The following is a 14,941-nucleotide window of genomic DNA, read 5'->3' as shown; positions in this document are numbered from 1 at the left end:
CGCTTTGGATTGTTGCAGAGTTTTAAATCAATCACAGTGAGGTTGACTTCTCTCAAGATGTGGGAAACTTTACAGGAGTCTCTCCTGGTGCTCCCTCATCAGGCCCCGTGACCCTGCCCCGTGACACTTGGTATGGGGTTTCAAGTCCTCTCCTCTCTTTGGGAGGTGAAGGATCCCCACAACTTTGGTTATAGTTGCTTTACCACTGAGTTGAAAGCACAGAGTTGCTTACATTCCTGTGAAGACAGGAGAGGAAGAAGCACAGCCTGAAGTGTTACCAAGGAAAGAGTTGGGATGGAGCTGCCTCCCGCCATCCAAGAAGCAAGGCAGGAATTAGCATTTGGATGAGAGGTGACTCAGGGAGGGCCAGGCTAGTGGTCTCAAGGAAAACAGAGAGAAGGGTTAGGCTGGAAGTATGGGGACCAGGAAAGCACGCGCACACCCCACCCCCTCACCCCCACCCCCACACACATATCACCCCACCTGTGTGTGTGTGTGTGTGTGTGTGTGTGTGTGTGTGTGTGTGTACATACACATATATATACATGGGTGTGTGAGTGTGTAGGTATGTGGTCTTACTTAATAGGAGCTGGGGTCCATAGGGACAATGCTGTTTGGTTTGGGGGTTTTGTTTTCTCGAGGCTGGGTTCCTCAGTGTAGCACTTGCTGTTCTGGAACTTGCTCTGTGTAGACCAGGATGGCCTGGAAGGCAGTGTTCCACCTGCTTCCTCCGCCTCCGCCTCCGCCTCCGCCTCCGCCTCCGCCTCCGCCTCCGCCTCCGCCTCCGCCTCCGCCTCCGCCTCCAAGTGCCAGGCTTACAGGCATGTGCCATCACTGCCTGAATCCCCTTTGTTTCTTATCCTTGGCATCTAACACTCTATTTGGCACATAGATACACCCAGTAGAGTTAAATACTAATAAATCCTGGCGGCGTGGTTTGCTACCTGTCCCAATGCTTTATGTTCCCGAATGAAAGACACACATACAGACTTTATATTTTAATATGCCTTAAACTGCACAATCGCTGGGCCACTGCCTAATCTTCATGCTGTTAGACTCTGCCTACCACCTATAACCCCAAGTTACTACTTACTAAATTCTGTGTCCCATCTTGGCTGCTCTCAACCCAGTTGTGCAGCCTTCGCACTCTCCCGGCTCCTACACATGGCGGCTATGCCTCTCTGTCCTGCACTCCTCTCAGGCATGGCGGATCTCCTCCTCCTCTCCTCCACTCAGTCTGGCAAACCTCCTCCTTCTCCCTGCTTCCTGTCCCAAAACCAGGAAATCCTAAAATCCTGCCTATATCTGTCCTCCCCAGATATTGGCTGTTGGCATCTTTATTTACCAGTCAGAACCAACTGGAGGCACATAGACACATCCAGTCAACACTTATGTGACTAATTATTATGATTTCAATTACTTTCCCCGATAGCTATGTCACTACTCCGCTACGTGGGAACAGGCCTGCGCATTCAAACTCAAATGCATGAAACAATATGCACTGAAATTTCAGAAATGATTGATCCCCTGAGCTCTTCATACTCTCCAAATGTTTCCCTACATGAAATTAAAGGTCACATTTCCTAACACCTCAACCATTCCACCGGGAGTCTTCAAGGGTTACAAAAATGAAAAGTCCTGCATGGCAGACACGAGCTTTCCGGTCTTTCACATGGAAGCCCTAGTCTTGTCATTGGCAATGAAAATGGTCAAAACTGCTCTCCTCACAGTAGCAGGCTACCACACTCACACTGGGCAAGGCTCACTGCACGTAAACAGGCATTCACTGCAGGGTCATCCCTGAGGCTAAAATCTCTTAGTGCTCCTACCACTGTGGCAAGGACATTCTTGGGTGAACCTGCTTTTTGTTGTTGTTTGTGTTTTCTGAGAGTTTCTGACACTGAAGAACGCAGTATTACAGGAGCAATTTGGCGTAACTGTACCAGTGTGTTCTATAGCACTGGAAGTTTGAAGCATCAACGCTTTTGAAATCAGTACATGAGAGCCAAAGGCACACGCCTTACTGTTATTATGCAAATCGTTTGGAAGCCAGAGAAACTGCTCTCTGGTTAAAATGCTTGTAACTCATGAATGAGGACCAAACTTCAGATCCCCCAAAATTCCCATTGATGCCAGGTGGGTGACACAACCCGCTTATGATTTCAACTTTAAAGATAGATACAGGGACTCCCTAGAGCAAAGTGGCTAGGCAGACTAACCACACCAGAGAGTTCTGGATTTCATTGAGAGACTGCTTCAATGACTAAAGTGGAAAGGCAATTGAAGATGATTCCTGAACTGGCATCTACCTCAGGCTGCACATGCACATGTGCACATGCTTGTGTGTATGTGTGTGTGTGTGTGTGTGTGTGTGTGTGTGTGTCTGTGTGTGTGTGTGTGTGTCTGTGTGTGTGTGTATATGTGTGTGTGTCTGTGTGTGTGTGTGTGTGTGTGTGTGTGTCTGTGTGTGTGTGTGTGTGTGTGTGTGTAATCGGGACAAGTGGGGCCAACATAAGAACAGACCTATACATAACTTTTATAGAACTGAGACCTCAGATGAAGCCTAACATTTATAGTCAAATGACATTCAACAAGAAGTTAAAACAACTCTGTTCGAGAAGAATAATCTCTTGAACAAATAATGCTGGAATAACTGAGCATTTGCATTCAAAAGACGGAAATGGAAACCTACCTTATGCACACATAAAATGTCACTCAAACTATGGGCTGGAAGGAGAGACGACAACACCGCAGTTAACGACACATGCTGCGCTTGCAGACGACCTGAGCTCAGTGCTCAGCATCTCGCAACCACCTCCAGTTCCATTCTGTGTCCTCTTTTGGACACATAGACATATACATATACACACAATTAAAAAATAAATATTTGTAAAACAACTTACACTATAGCAAAAGAAAAAAAAAGACTCAAGAATAGGCCTAGAAATGAACAGAGCAGAAGACAGCACCTGAGAACATGTAGGTGGAACCTTGTACAGCCTCCGGTTAGTGGGTGACCTTCTGAACATGCAGTCCAAGGAGAGGTGACCGCCAGGGATGACAAATTGAGCATCTCCAAATCCCAAAGCTTCATGCTTTGAAGTGCAACAACAAGACAGAGACCGTCCCAGATGTGGGGAAAATATTTGCAAATCATACCTGTGATGAGGGACTTGTGTTTGGAATATCTAAAGAATGCTTATCCTTCAATAATAAGAAGAAAATAATTTTGAAATAGGCAAAGGATGCAAATAGAGGTTTCAACAAAGGCATGACACGCGAGAGGCTCAACGTTAGTCATTAGGAAAGTGCAAACCACAACCGCGATGAGATGCTACCTCGCACCCACTAAAACAGAAATGGTCAGAGCAGTGACAACACGGCAATGATGCAGATCAGTTCGAGCCTTATTAGGTTACTGGGGAAAGCCTAATATACTGCATCCACTTCACAAAATAGTTCAATAGTCCCTAGAAATGTCGAACACACAGTTACTATGCAATTACCCAATTACCCAGTAATTGCTCTAGTAAGTACAGACCCCTCTCAAAAAAATGAAAATAGAAGTTCACATTTAAAAAATTCCACATAAATGCTCACAGTAGCTCAAGAGTACAAATAAGCCACATATCCATCAACTAATGAATGAATAAATAAAATACACTTTAACTACATAGTGAAATATTATTGGCAACAAAAAGAAATAAAATATTAACAGCCATGACAATATAAACTCTCAAAAGAATTGTACCAAGTGATTGTATTTGTATATGATTTCACTAATCTAAAATGCCCAGGTTAGGCAAATCTGTAAAGACATAAAGTAGATTAGAGGGGCCCTAATCAACAGCTAATTGATAAAAAGTTCTTGGGGAAAAATCAAATGTCCTACAGTTAGATTATAGTGGTGACTATACAACTCTGGAAGTATGCCTTAAATAAGTATGCCTTAAATAATGCGTTATAGTGCATGAATTACACTTTACCAAACAGTTAAAAGTCAGAATAACATAGTCGATAAGACAAATCAGCAACCTACTGATTGGGAAAAAAATCTTCACTAACCCCACATCCTATAGAGGGCTACTATCCAAAATATATAAAGAACTCAAGAATTTAATCACCAAAAAACCAAGCAACCCAATCAAAAAATGGGGTATAGAACTAAACCGAGAATTCACAACTGAGGAATCTCAAATGGCTGAGAAGCACCTAAAGAAATGTTCAAAGTCCTTAGACATCAGAGAAATGCAAATCAAAACAACCCTGAGATTCCACCTTACACCAATCAGAATGGCTAAGATCAAAACCTCAGGTAACAATACATGTTGGAGAGGATGTGGAGAAAAAGGAACACTCCTCCATTGCTGATGGGATTGCAAACTGATACAATCACTCTGGAAATCAATCTGGATGTTCCTCAGAAAATTGGAATAGATCTACCTGAAGACACAGCTATACCACTCTTAGAAATATACCCAAACGATGCCCCACCATGCCAAAGGGGCACGAGTTCCACTATGTTCATAGCAGCCGTATTTGTGATAGCCAGAAGCTACGACAGAAGAATGGATACTGAAAATGTGGTTCATTTACACAATGGAATACTACTCAGCTGTTAAGAACAAGGACATCCTGACTTTTGCAGGCAGATGGATGGAACTAGAAAATATCATCCTGAGTGAGGTAACTCAGACCCAAAAGAACATGCATGGTATGTACTCACTAATAAGTGGCTATTAGCCAAAAAGAAAAGAAAAGACAAAAAACATACAGAATACACAAGATACAGTCCACAGAATTCAAAAGGCTCAACAAGCTGAAGTGCCCAAGTGAGGATACCTCAGTCCCACTTGGGAGAGAGAAGAAAGCAATCACAAGTGGGGAGGGTGGGAGGGAGGGAGGGAGGGAGGGAGGGAGGGAGGGAGGGAGGGAGGGAGGGAGGGACTTGGGAGGGAAAGTATGGGGGTGGGGGTAGAGGGGAACCTGATCTGGTATTGGGTGAGGGAAAAGAACTGAAGCCCTGAGGGCCAGCAGAAAGAATGTAAACAGGCAACCTCAGGAAATAGGAGGTTGCCCCCAGCCCCTATCCCCACCAGAATTCACCAGAGACCTGGAAGGTGAGAGACTCCCATGACTCATAGGGAAGGACCTTTGATGAAATGCCAGTAGGGAGAGGGAACTTATAGAGCACACCACACTTCCAGCAGGAAGACAAGACATCAAGTGAGGGATGGGGTTTCCAACCCCACAGTCACACCTCTGACCCATAATTGTTTCAGTCTGAAAGAATTACAGGGATGGAAATGGAGAGGAGTCTGAGGAAAAGAAGGTCCAGCGGCAGGCCCAAAGTGGGATCCAGCTCAAGGGGAGGTCCCAGGGTCGGACACTACTACTGAGGCTATGTAATGCTCACAAAAAGGGATCTATCATGACTGCCCCCTGAAAGACCCAACAAGCAGCTGAAAGAGTCAGATGCAGGTATTTGCACCCAACCAATGGACAGAGCCTGCTGACTCCTGTTGTTGAGTTAGGGAAAGCTGAAAGAAGCCGAGGAAGAGGGCGATCCTGTAGGAGGACCAGCAGTCTCAATTGATCTGGACCCCTGAGATCTCTCGAACACAGAACCATCAATCAGGCAGCACACACCAGCTGATATGAGGCCCCCAACACACATACCTCCAGGTCTGTGTTCATTCAAAGATGATGCACCTAACCCTCAAGAGACAGGAGGCCCCAGGGAGTTACAGGTCAGGTGGGGTGGGGGTGGAGGCATCCACATGGAGATGGGGTGGGGTTGGGAGGAGCTGTGGGATGTGGAGCAGCCAGATGGTGGATGGGGTGTGGCAGGGAATGGAATATGGAGTGTAAAAAATGAGTTACAAATAAAATTAAATTTAAATGTATATATATATATAAAATATAACATAATAATAATTTTTAAAAGTCAGAATAAATGGAGAAAACATGACCACAGTTATATATAAACAAAACTGACAATCTTCCCCCCTTTTCATTCGGTGCAAGTGTGAATTTGTAAAAGGAAAAAAAAAAACTGACAAGAAAATTACTCATGAAAACCTGAAGCATGCTATCTCACGATCTCCTGCTATCTCACTGATGTTCCCGACAATGATGAAATGATAATGACCAAATGATAACGTGGGACCAAGAACCACAGGTGTCTCAGCAGGGGGCCCTTCTAAGGTCACGTGGTTTCTGAAGAAGTACTCAGTTGGCCTGAAGCCACAAGGTGTTAACGGTGGGGACGAGGGGCTTAACCAGACATCCTCGTGGGACAAACATAGAGCCGGCCCTGTGCCTCACGACAGAGACCACTTCCTCTACTCAGATAGAAAGCTCAAGACTTTCTACTAGAAACCAAGTCAGCACTGTCCTCCAGAGACGGACCATGGAGGATGTCTGTTTCAAGAAAGCAACTGTCCCTAATGCTGGGACAAATTAACCTATCCTTGATTACACGTACTTTATTATTACGGCACGAACTACTGTCCATAAATGTCCCTCTAGACCTCTGCTTGTATTCGTCTTATCTATTCTTATAACCCAAGAAAATAGGTAAAAAGAAATGTGCTTTGGGACCAATTTTAGGACTTTTTTTTTTAATTCCAAGTGTGTGTGTGTGAGAGAGAGAGAGAGAGAGAGAGAGAGTGTGTGTGTGTATACATGTGTATGCATATGCACGAAGAGACCAGAGATTGACCCTGGCATCTTCCTCAAGCAGTTCCCACTATCTTTTGAGACAGGGTCTCTCACTAAACCTGGAGGTTGCCAGTGCAGTTAGATCTTCCTATCTCTGCAGTTCTGGGATCACAGCCACACGCTATTGCACCCAGATTGTTTTGTGGGTTCTGGGGATTTGAACTCAGGTCCTTGTGTTTGTGTGGCAAGTACTTGAACAGATGATCTACCTCCTTAGCATCTAAAACTCTGATTTCTGGCTTTTCAAAGAGCTCCTACTAAGGGACCCTGAAGAAAATATGGCCATTGATAAAAACACCCCAACTGAGTCATTTCTAGTCCCTGCTTATGAACTACATTCTAATGGCAACACGATTCTCTTCCCTCTCAGCTTTCCCTAGGAGGCTACAAACCTCCATCTCCACCGGGCAGCACAAACTACAACAGCACTACTGCAGGTGAGGAGGGACAACGCCTACTCTCCCTATTTTAGTTTCATTTTCCAGCTCTACACCTGGACATTTGAAAGAGAAGAACAAAACCACATCCTTTGCACTCTCATATATAAGTAGAAAGAAACAAACACAGAGATCCCTGCTGATTGGGGTGGGAGAGCCACGATGAGGAACGCCTCTGGTCCCCGGGGGCCATCTCTTGCTACTCTCCTTTTTCTTCTGCTTATTCCTGAAGGTAAGACAGACTCATGTAATTTTCATCAAAACCATCATAGAATAGATTTGTGGGGTGCTTTCACCATGATGTCTTAAGTATAACTGAGAATACTCAAAGCCTGGGAACACTTAGCATTCATTTTTGAATTTCAGTAGTTTTAGAGGAAAAAATATGTATTCATAGTTTCTTTCCAAAAATTAGCAGAACCACCAATGGAGATTGCTGCCGATTTATAGCTTGAATATTGCCTTAAAAGGGAACTTGAGATGAGCAAAGAAATGAATGAAATACTCTTGAGTTGGGAGATCAACCTGTCTTCCAAGAGAGGTAATAGTGGTAAATGAGGCATCTCAGCCTTTCTTTCTTTGACTACTGTGCAGACAGCTTTGGAGAGGGTCACACCTAACCAAGCTGGACAGCAGAAGCTAATGAGGACTGTGGGGAGTTTCTCACTATTTCTCTTGGTTAGTGTTTTCCTGGCAAGTCTTCCTGACTCTGGGGAAGATCTCTCACACGGACTGCTTGGGAGAGCTGTAGTATTTTCTCTTCAGCTGTTCCTGCTATGTAGTGAATAGGAACCAATATTCCTGTCTGAGGGAAAGGACCATGCACTGGTGGGAATGCCATCATTGTTCTTGCCCTGACCCGGGAAGAACAACAGCTTCTGTGAGGTTCTCCATGTCCCTTGAAGAACCTGGTAGGAAGATTGGCGGGGGGTAAAAATGGCAGGCAAATATGGAAACCGCCAGGATTTACCCCAGGACAAATAAGCTTTTAGAAGTAGGAGATGCAGAGAGGAATCTAAAAGAAGTCCTAGGATTTAGCGTGTGACTAACAATGAAAGGGAATTTTAAAACAAGGTTGAAAGATGTTTGAGACCAAAAGTGGACACATGACCAGCATGGCAGTGCTATGAGATTAGAGCAGATTTTCTTTCCTCTTTATTCCTTTATAATTGAATTTTGGTTTTCTGAGGTTTTTTTTTTAATCCAATTATTTATTTTCTTCAAAGTAAACAGTAAGGACAACTTTTCCTTTTACACTTTGTTTTCCGTGTTCAGAGCAGCTGTGTGGACCCAGAAGGGAGGGAGCAAGAACGCAGTACGTCATATGCTGGACTAGTCAGAGCAGTCTGGCAGGCTTTTGAAACAATGTCTGAACACCCCAGCTCCTGCCTCACAAATTCTACTAATATGACTCTGAATGGGGTGAGCATTGCTGGTCTTTAAAGCTTTCCACCTGCTCTAATCCTTATGACGACCTTTTTAAGACTGGCTGGTGGCAACCTGGCCCTACTGCTCAGGCCAGCATGTGTGCTCAGAGCCAGAGCCCTACAGAAGAGAATCTCCTTGAATTCATCATGATGTCCACAGATAGTCCTTTGCAGTCCAGCTTTGTGAGAGTCACCCCAGGAAAACTAGGGATGTGGATAAATTCCCTTTGATTCTGTTCCATTCTATTTCTGAAGCCTAAAATTCTGCCTTCGTCCCAATTCCCTTATGGAAAGTGAACCCTGCCTTCTCTCTTCCTGCCTCTCACTCTCCTCAACCTGATGAGAAGTTCCAGGTCTACAACTGACACTTTGGGCCAGTAGTTGGACTTCGTTATGGAATAAGAAGTGTTGATCTCTACTCAAGCAAACATAACACTCAGCCAAAACGGGCAGAAGGGTTTCAGGAGAATCCAGGAATATTTTGCATAGAAGTTGAAATCCAGAAGCTCTGTCACAGGACACAAGGTCATTTCCCATCAACCATGCCTGCGTTGTGCCTCTCTGTCTCCCCATTCTCTCACAGTAGATCTATTAGCCTGGCCCATTTCATGCAAGTTCTGCTAAGGCTGATTATCTACTCATAGTTCCTCTGCTCCTTATAGTTCATTTGGAAAGGGTTTTAACTAAACCATGTTAGGTCTGGGGATTGAATGAGAACCTGAGGTGCAACCTGTGTTATTCTCCTGACTTGTGGATGAGAGTGCTGCTCTTGATACCTGAAATCTCACAGTGACCACAGTCTTCCTGAAGGGTCACAGGTAAAAGGTGCAAACATCAACTTGTATACTGTGATTTTGAACGGCCTCTGAGTGAAAGTGGGAAAGCAGCAGGCTTCTAAAAACCCACTCCTTGCCCTGCTTCAATTCACACTCATCCAGAGGGGAGTAGGGACACCAGGGCTTGCATAATCACCAGCAGCTCCTCTATAGCAACCACTGCTGGTGCTGACCACCGCACAGCTCTCTGCCCTTAGCAAACCCTGAGCTCTGAGACTACAGTTATGACAGATCTCCAGCTGAAAGGTTCCCAGGCCACCAGTGGCAGGCTCCTGTGGATGTGAGAGCAGGAGCCCAAAAGGGTCAAGACTTAGGGTGAGACTTCAGGACTACATTGGGTATAAATATAAGGTGATATCGAATTCTCTCCAAATTCAAAAAGCATGCCTTGTTCCAGAAATGTGGCTTTCTTGAGGGACTATTAGCAATGGGCACTGACCAGGCTGGCCTTCTTCTGTTGAACAGGAGGCTGTGAAAGAATCATTGGAGGAGACACGGTTGTTCCTCACTCAAGACCGTATATGGCTCTACTTAAACTTAGTTCAAATACCATCTGTGCTGGCGCTTTGATTGAAAAGAACTGGGTGTTGACTGCTGCCCACTGTAACGTGTAAGTTCTTGAGATTAAAATGATTTTGGATATATAGTCTATTGAAAAGAGATAGTGATAATAAGACTATATCTCGCTAACACATGGAAAAACTACATATTTTTTCATATATAAGGGAAGTCTTTGACAACCTGCCTTGATCTGAAATGTAGTTAAGCCCAGATTTGTCACAAGGAGTCAAGTCAATGAGGATATAATGTCCATAAGGTCTATCCATGGGGGGGAAGACACACACACACACACACACACACACACACACACACACACACACGAGAGAGAGAGAGAGAGAAACAGGCTTGCTGGTATAGGGAGGTAGTAGAGTAAAACTCGAAAGAAATGGGATAGAACAGGAGTGAATATGACCAGGAGACATCATATCTAAGATTTTAAAAAAGATAATAAATGGATTTATTAAGTGGAAATAAAATCAGTCTGGTTATGGAGGGGGGGGAATCACTCCCAAGCACTAATGAGCTAGTGAGCTGAGGTAAGGCTAAAATGCCAGCAGCTGCTATACCCCAGACACTCCATGCATCATTACATAGCTTCCACCTCTCCCACTTCTCTTGAGCATGTTCCATTTGCTGTGTAAATCCCCTGTAGAGAAGGGTTCCTGGTCCTTCTCTGCCAAGTTGCTTCTCTCGGCTGTTGTCTTGGTGACACTGTCCCCAGTGCCTCTACTCTTGCCACAACACTACAAAGGCAGCAAAAATTGTAACTAATTGAAGCCAACTACAATTACAAATTCACTTCTTTGACTTCTTCACCCAAGTCTTTCATAGCCAGATATGGCTCATGGGTATTGGGCCATGCAATTTATAAAACATTGTTATCAAATCATGCTCTGGAGAGTACATTTATGATGTCTTGAGACCAGTCTCAGCTGGAATACTGGAGAAAAGGGGATGTGAACATCGCATGGTTTGGTGTGTAACAGGTTGTGAATGACAAGAGTCATTAGCATAAACACATCAGGAAATACTCTCACCCTGCACAGCATGCACACAGGGTCCTGTGCTAAGCGGTTTCTGGAAGTTTTCCCATTGGGGTTTGTTGTCTTACATAGAGCTCTGCCAGGAACTGCTTTACCACTCCCAGCTGCCTCTTGTTCTTACCCATGGATCTCCTCCTGAGAGCTTCCCTTCGCAGGGTTTGCATCCTAACTCTCTACCATGGCTAATCACAGAGGGGAAAGATGCAAACAAATCCAAGGTCTGCACCTTGGAAATGAACCTCTCTCATTTGCTGTTTTTAAAATTAAGACCTCCGTTTTCTTCTCATGAATAAGCTGTTGGAGATGAGTCAGGTGTGATGGCTCAAATGTCATTTGTCCCCTCTAAAGTTCATTTGCTGGAAGCTTGGTCCCTAGGGTAATCATAGGGGAGGCAGTGGGACTTTTAAAAGAGCTACATCATTGGGCTTCCATTCTGGTAACAGGGTGAATGAAGACTTCAGAGTCACTCAGTTAGTAGCTTGCTATAAGTTGAGCTTGAGCTTGGTCTCTGGTCTCTGTCTTGCTCCCTCTGTCACTCAGCTGATCCTCTTCACATGTCCCCATCCCTCCCACCTCCATGACCTGACACAGAGCAGGCACAAGTCTCCATTGAAAGTCAAACTGACCTGACACTGAACTGTCAAATTGCAAAGCTGTGGGCCACAAGAAAGCTCTATCTGTTCTCTGTTACACACCCAGCATGCAGTGTTTTGTTAAAGCTACATAAAGCTAAGGTAGTCATGATAACAGAGTCCTAACACCTTATCCTTCAAAGCAGGTTTATTCTCTCAAGACACCAATTTTCTTAAGAAAGGAGCATATATACCAATGGCATAATGAAACTGTCCAATATATATTATGCCCAGTCCCTGATTAACTAGTAACTAGTGTTGCATCTATTACAGGGGAAAGAGATCTAAGTTCATTCTTGGGGCTCACTCAATCAATAAGGAGCCAGAACAACAGATATTGACTGTTAAGAAAGCATTTCCCTATCCATGCTATGATGAATATACACGTGAGGGGGATCTACAACTTGTACGGGTATGTACCTCTGGTTGTCCTATTAAGTCACAGAACCTTCTAAAGTTTCACCACGTACAAGAGAGAGTATATCCCTAGTCCCTTCCCTGGTACAAATAAGAGAGCCCCAGAGGACTGGGTAAGAAGTTCAAACATTAATACTAATCCCATATTCTTAACTAGGTATGTTTTTCTTCCTACAGCTAAAGAAAAAAGCAACAGTTAACAGAAATGTGGCTATCCTTCACCTACCTAAAAAGGGAGATGATGTGAAACCAGGAACCAGATGCCGAGTAGCAGGATGGGGGAGATTTGGCAATAAGTCAGCTCCCTCTGAAACTCTGAGAGAAGTCAACATCACTGTCATAGACAGAAAAATCTGCAATGATGAAAAACACTATAATTTTCATCCTGTAATTGGACTAAACATGATTTGTGCAGGGGACCTCCGTGGTGGAAAGGACTCCTGCAATGTAAGTGAAAAAGATGGAGTGTGTTAGCTACTGAAGCAAGGCACATGGCTGTGCATGGTGTGACATCACGCTTGACCTTGTCAGAGCATTGGCTTCTATGGGTTCTGCTGTGCTGGTTGGTTGATTGGTGTTTGGTTAGTTGCTGTGCTGGTTGGTTGATTGGTTGTTTGACAGGGAGAGTCCCACTATACAGCTCTGCCTGATCTGGAACTTACAGAGATCCACCTATCTCTGCCTCCCAAGTGCTGGGACTAAAGGCTTACAATACCACACCTAGCCTTCTACTATGCTTTTTGACATTTGGTAGGCTCTACGTAAGAAAGTGACACACTCAGCTTCAAAGTCACTAAAATAAAGAATTTACTGGTAAGGCCACTGACAGCCTTCTACATTGACTTTGTTTTATATATTTAAAAAACATATATTTGTTTTTAAAACATATATACATATATACAAACATATACATCAATATATACATAGGTATATATATGGGGTGTTCCTCACTTTTCTTATATTACTATATAGAGATACAAACGAGAGACATAAAATTCTAAAGAGTTCCTGGAAAGCCTTCAGGGTTCCCTACCTCCCCACAAGCCCCAAAAGCCTTTGATGTAGCTGTGTGTGAAATGCCAGTCTTTCCCAAATCTGCCCAGGATCCTGGGCCTGGACCCCATAGTTTCTTAGCACTAAGCCTTGCAAAGAGTCTCAGGGATGACCCCAATCAAAGAATGGATAAGCCTCCCTCCCTCCCATGTCCCCCAAAACAGGACGAACAGGGCCTGATTAAAGGCAAGAATACTTGGCAACAGTTTTAAACCCTCAGTTCTTAGTCAATTCTCCCTGAAAGGGAAACCAGAGACTCCACAGAGTCACCCTGAGGTGAGGACAATGTGCAGTTATCAGGGAGTTGTCAGAGGAGTCAGAGGAACTAGGCCTTGTGTTCAGGACCAAGATTAGCCAACTGCTAAGAAGGCATAGCATTTGTGCTTCACATCTTTCCTCTGTATTTTCCCCTCCCCTCCCCTCCTCATCACCTCCCATGTCCTGCCTTCCCTTAGGGCACCCAGGAGCCTGACCTTCCCTCAGGCAATCACATGCACCATTCAGAGGCCACAGCAGCCTCTCAGGGCACTCTTGCCTCACACCAGCCCCAGAAACACTGAAGCTCAGAGGTGCTTCCCAGGTCTTTCAGTGCCCAGGGCTTGGCTGCTGATTCTGCCCATTGCAGATGCTGTAAGAGGGAGGAAAGGTGTCTTACCAGGGATGGCCACAGGTCTCACCTAACTCAACACTCCACACAGATAGAAAGCGAAGCCTTCCCTGAAAGGAGAACCTCAGTTTTCTTTCTCTGAGAAAATAAATATATGTGAGAGGAACCGGAAAACATAGCAGCTTTCCTTCACCTAAGTGTTTCAGCTGCTTTTGCCTGTTTCACACCTTGATTATTAATAAACGTGTGAAAAAATGACCAAGAGGGCCTGCTTTCTGGAAAAAGATAATCTTAAAATCAGTGAATAAAATAAGTAATACTGCTTTCATTTCTGTTTTCACTAATCTGTAAGTATTAAAATATTACTTACCATCTAGATGTTGTAAGTGGTAATTTTCAGCGAAGTCTGGTCTGGTCTGCCTATTAAATGCTACAGAACTTCCACGTCCATTCTGACCCCAGCTTATTCCACCCTCTTGTTTTCCAGGGGGATTCTGGCAGCCCTCTGCTATGTGATGGTATTTTGCGAGGCATCACCTCTTTTGGTGGAGAGAAGTGTGGAGATCGCCGATGGCCTGGTGTCTATACTTTCCTCTCAGATAAACACCTCAATTGGATAAAGAAGATTATGAAGGGTTCTGTGTAAATGTATGTCTTTCACTCCATCCCTGTCACTTCTGTGTCTGATCACAAATAAAATCAACTTGAATGGCTGCACGTGTCCTCCTCCTGTAACGTTCTTGGGCAGATCTCCAAGATAGTGTAAGAGGAAGATCAGAAAACCAGGACCACCAGTGTCCTCTGAGCATCCGAGGACAGGGGACTTTCTCCCTGGATAAAGCGCTTGGCTCTTGGATCTGTCTGACAGGAAGCAGAGTGGGGGGCTCAGCATTCTGAACTGCCTAGTCTAGGGGGTAAGAGCGAAAAGGAATGAAACCCCGCCCCCTGCACTGTCCCACCACCACACTCTCACTCATATACCAGAACTGAGGGGACATCAATCAGACCTGGCTCAGGGGTAGGTTCCCTAGGCAGCTGTGCACTGCCTCCTGGCCTCTGACCTAAGATGAAGCTCAGCCCAGGAACACCTAGAGGTTCTGAGTTCATTGACATCGGTGGAACCCAGGGCGTGGGATTCCTTAACTTACCACCCCTGGAAGATGGATACCATGCAAGGATCAGACTTCCCGGGCTACAAAATGAGG

The 14,941-nt window shown here is 44.6% G+C and overlaps 2 protein-coding genes across 2 annotated transcripts in view; one reads left to right on the top strand and one right to left on the bottom strand.

Annotated features, from left to right (window-relative positions):
* The window catches only part of Cdc20b (cell division cycle 20B), an 86,045-nt gene that overhangs the window by 12,746 nt on the left and 58,358 nt on the right, over positions 1-14,941 (bottom strand). The window lies entirely within an intron of this gene.
* Positions 7,293-14,450, top strand: Gzma (granzyme A). The gene is made up of 5 exons (NM_010370.3): positions 7,293-7,392; positions 9,889-10,033; positions 11,933-12,071; positions 12,254-12,523; positions 14,224-14,450. The coding sequence occupies exons 1-5, from the start codon at positions 7,323-7,325 to the stop codon at positions 14,380-14,382; spliced, it is 783 nt and encodes a 260-aa protein (NP_034500.1). The 5' UTR covers positions 7,293-7,322; the 3' UTR covers positions 14,383-14,450.

This window comes from Mus musculus, chromosome 13 (assembly GCF_000001635.26).
Source record: "Mus musculus strain C57BL/6J chromosome 13, GRCm38.p6 C57BL/6J".
NCBI lineage: Eukaryota > Metazoa > Chordata > Mammalia > Rodentia > Muridae > Mus > Mus musculus.
This window is presented reverse-complemented; position numbering and strand designations above follow the sequence as displayed.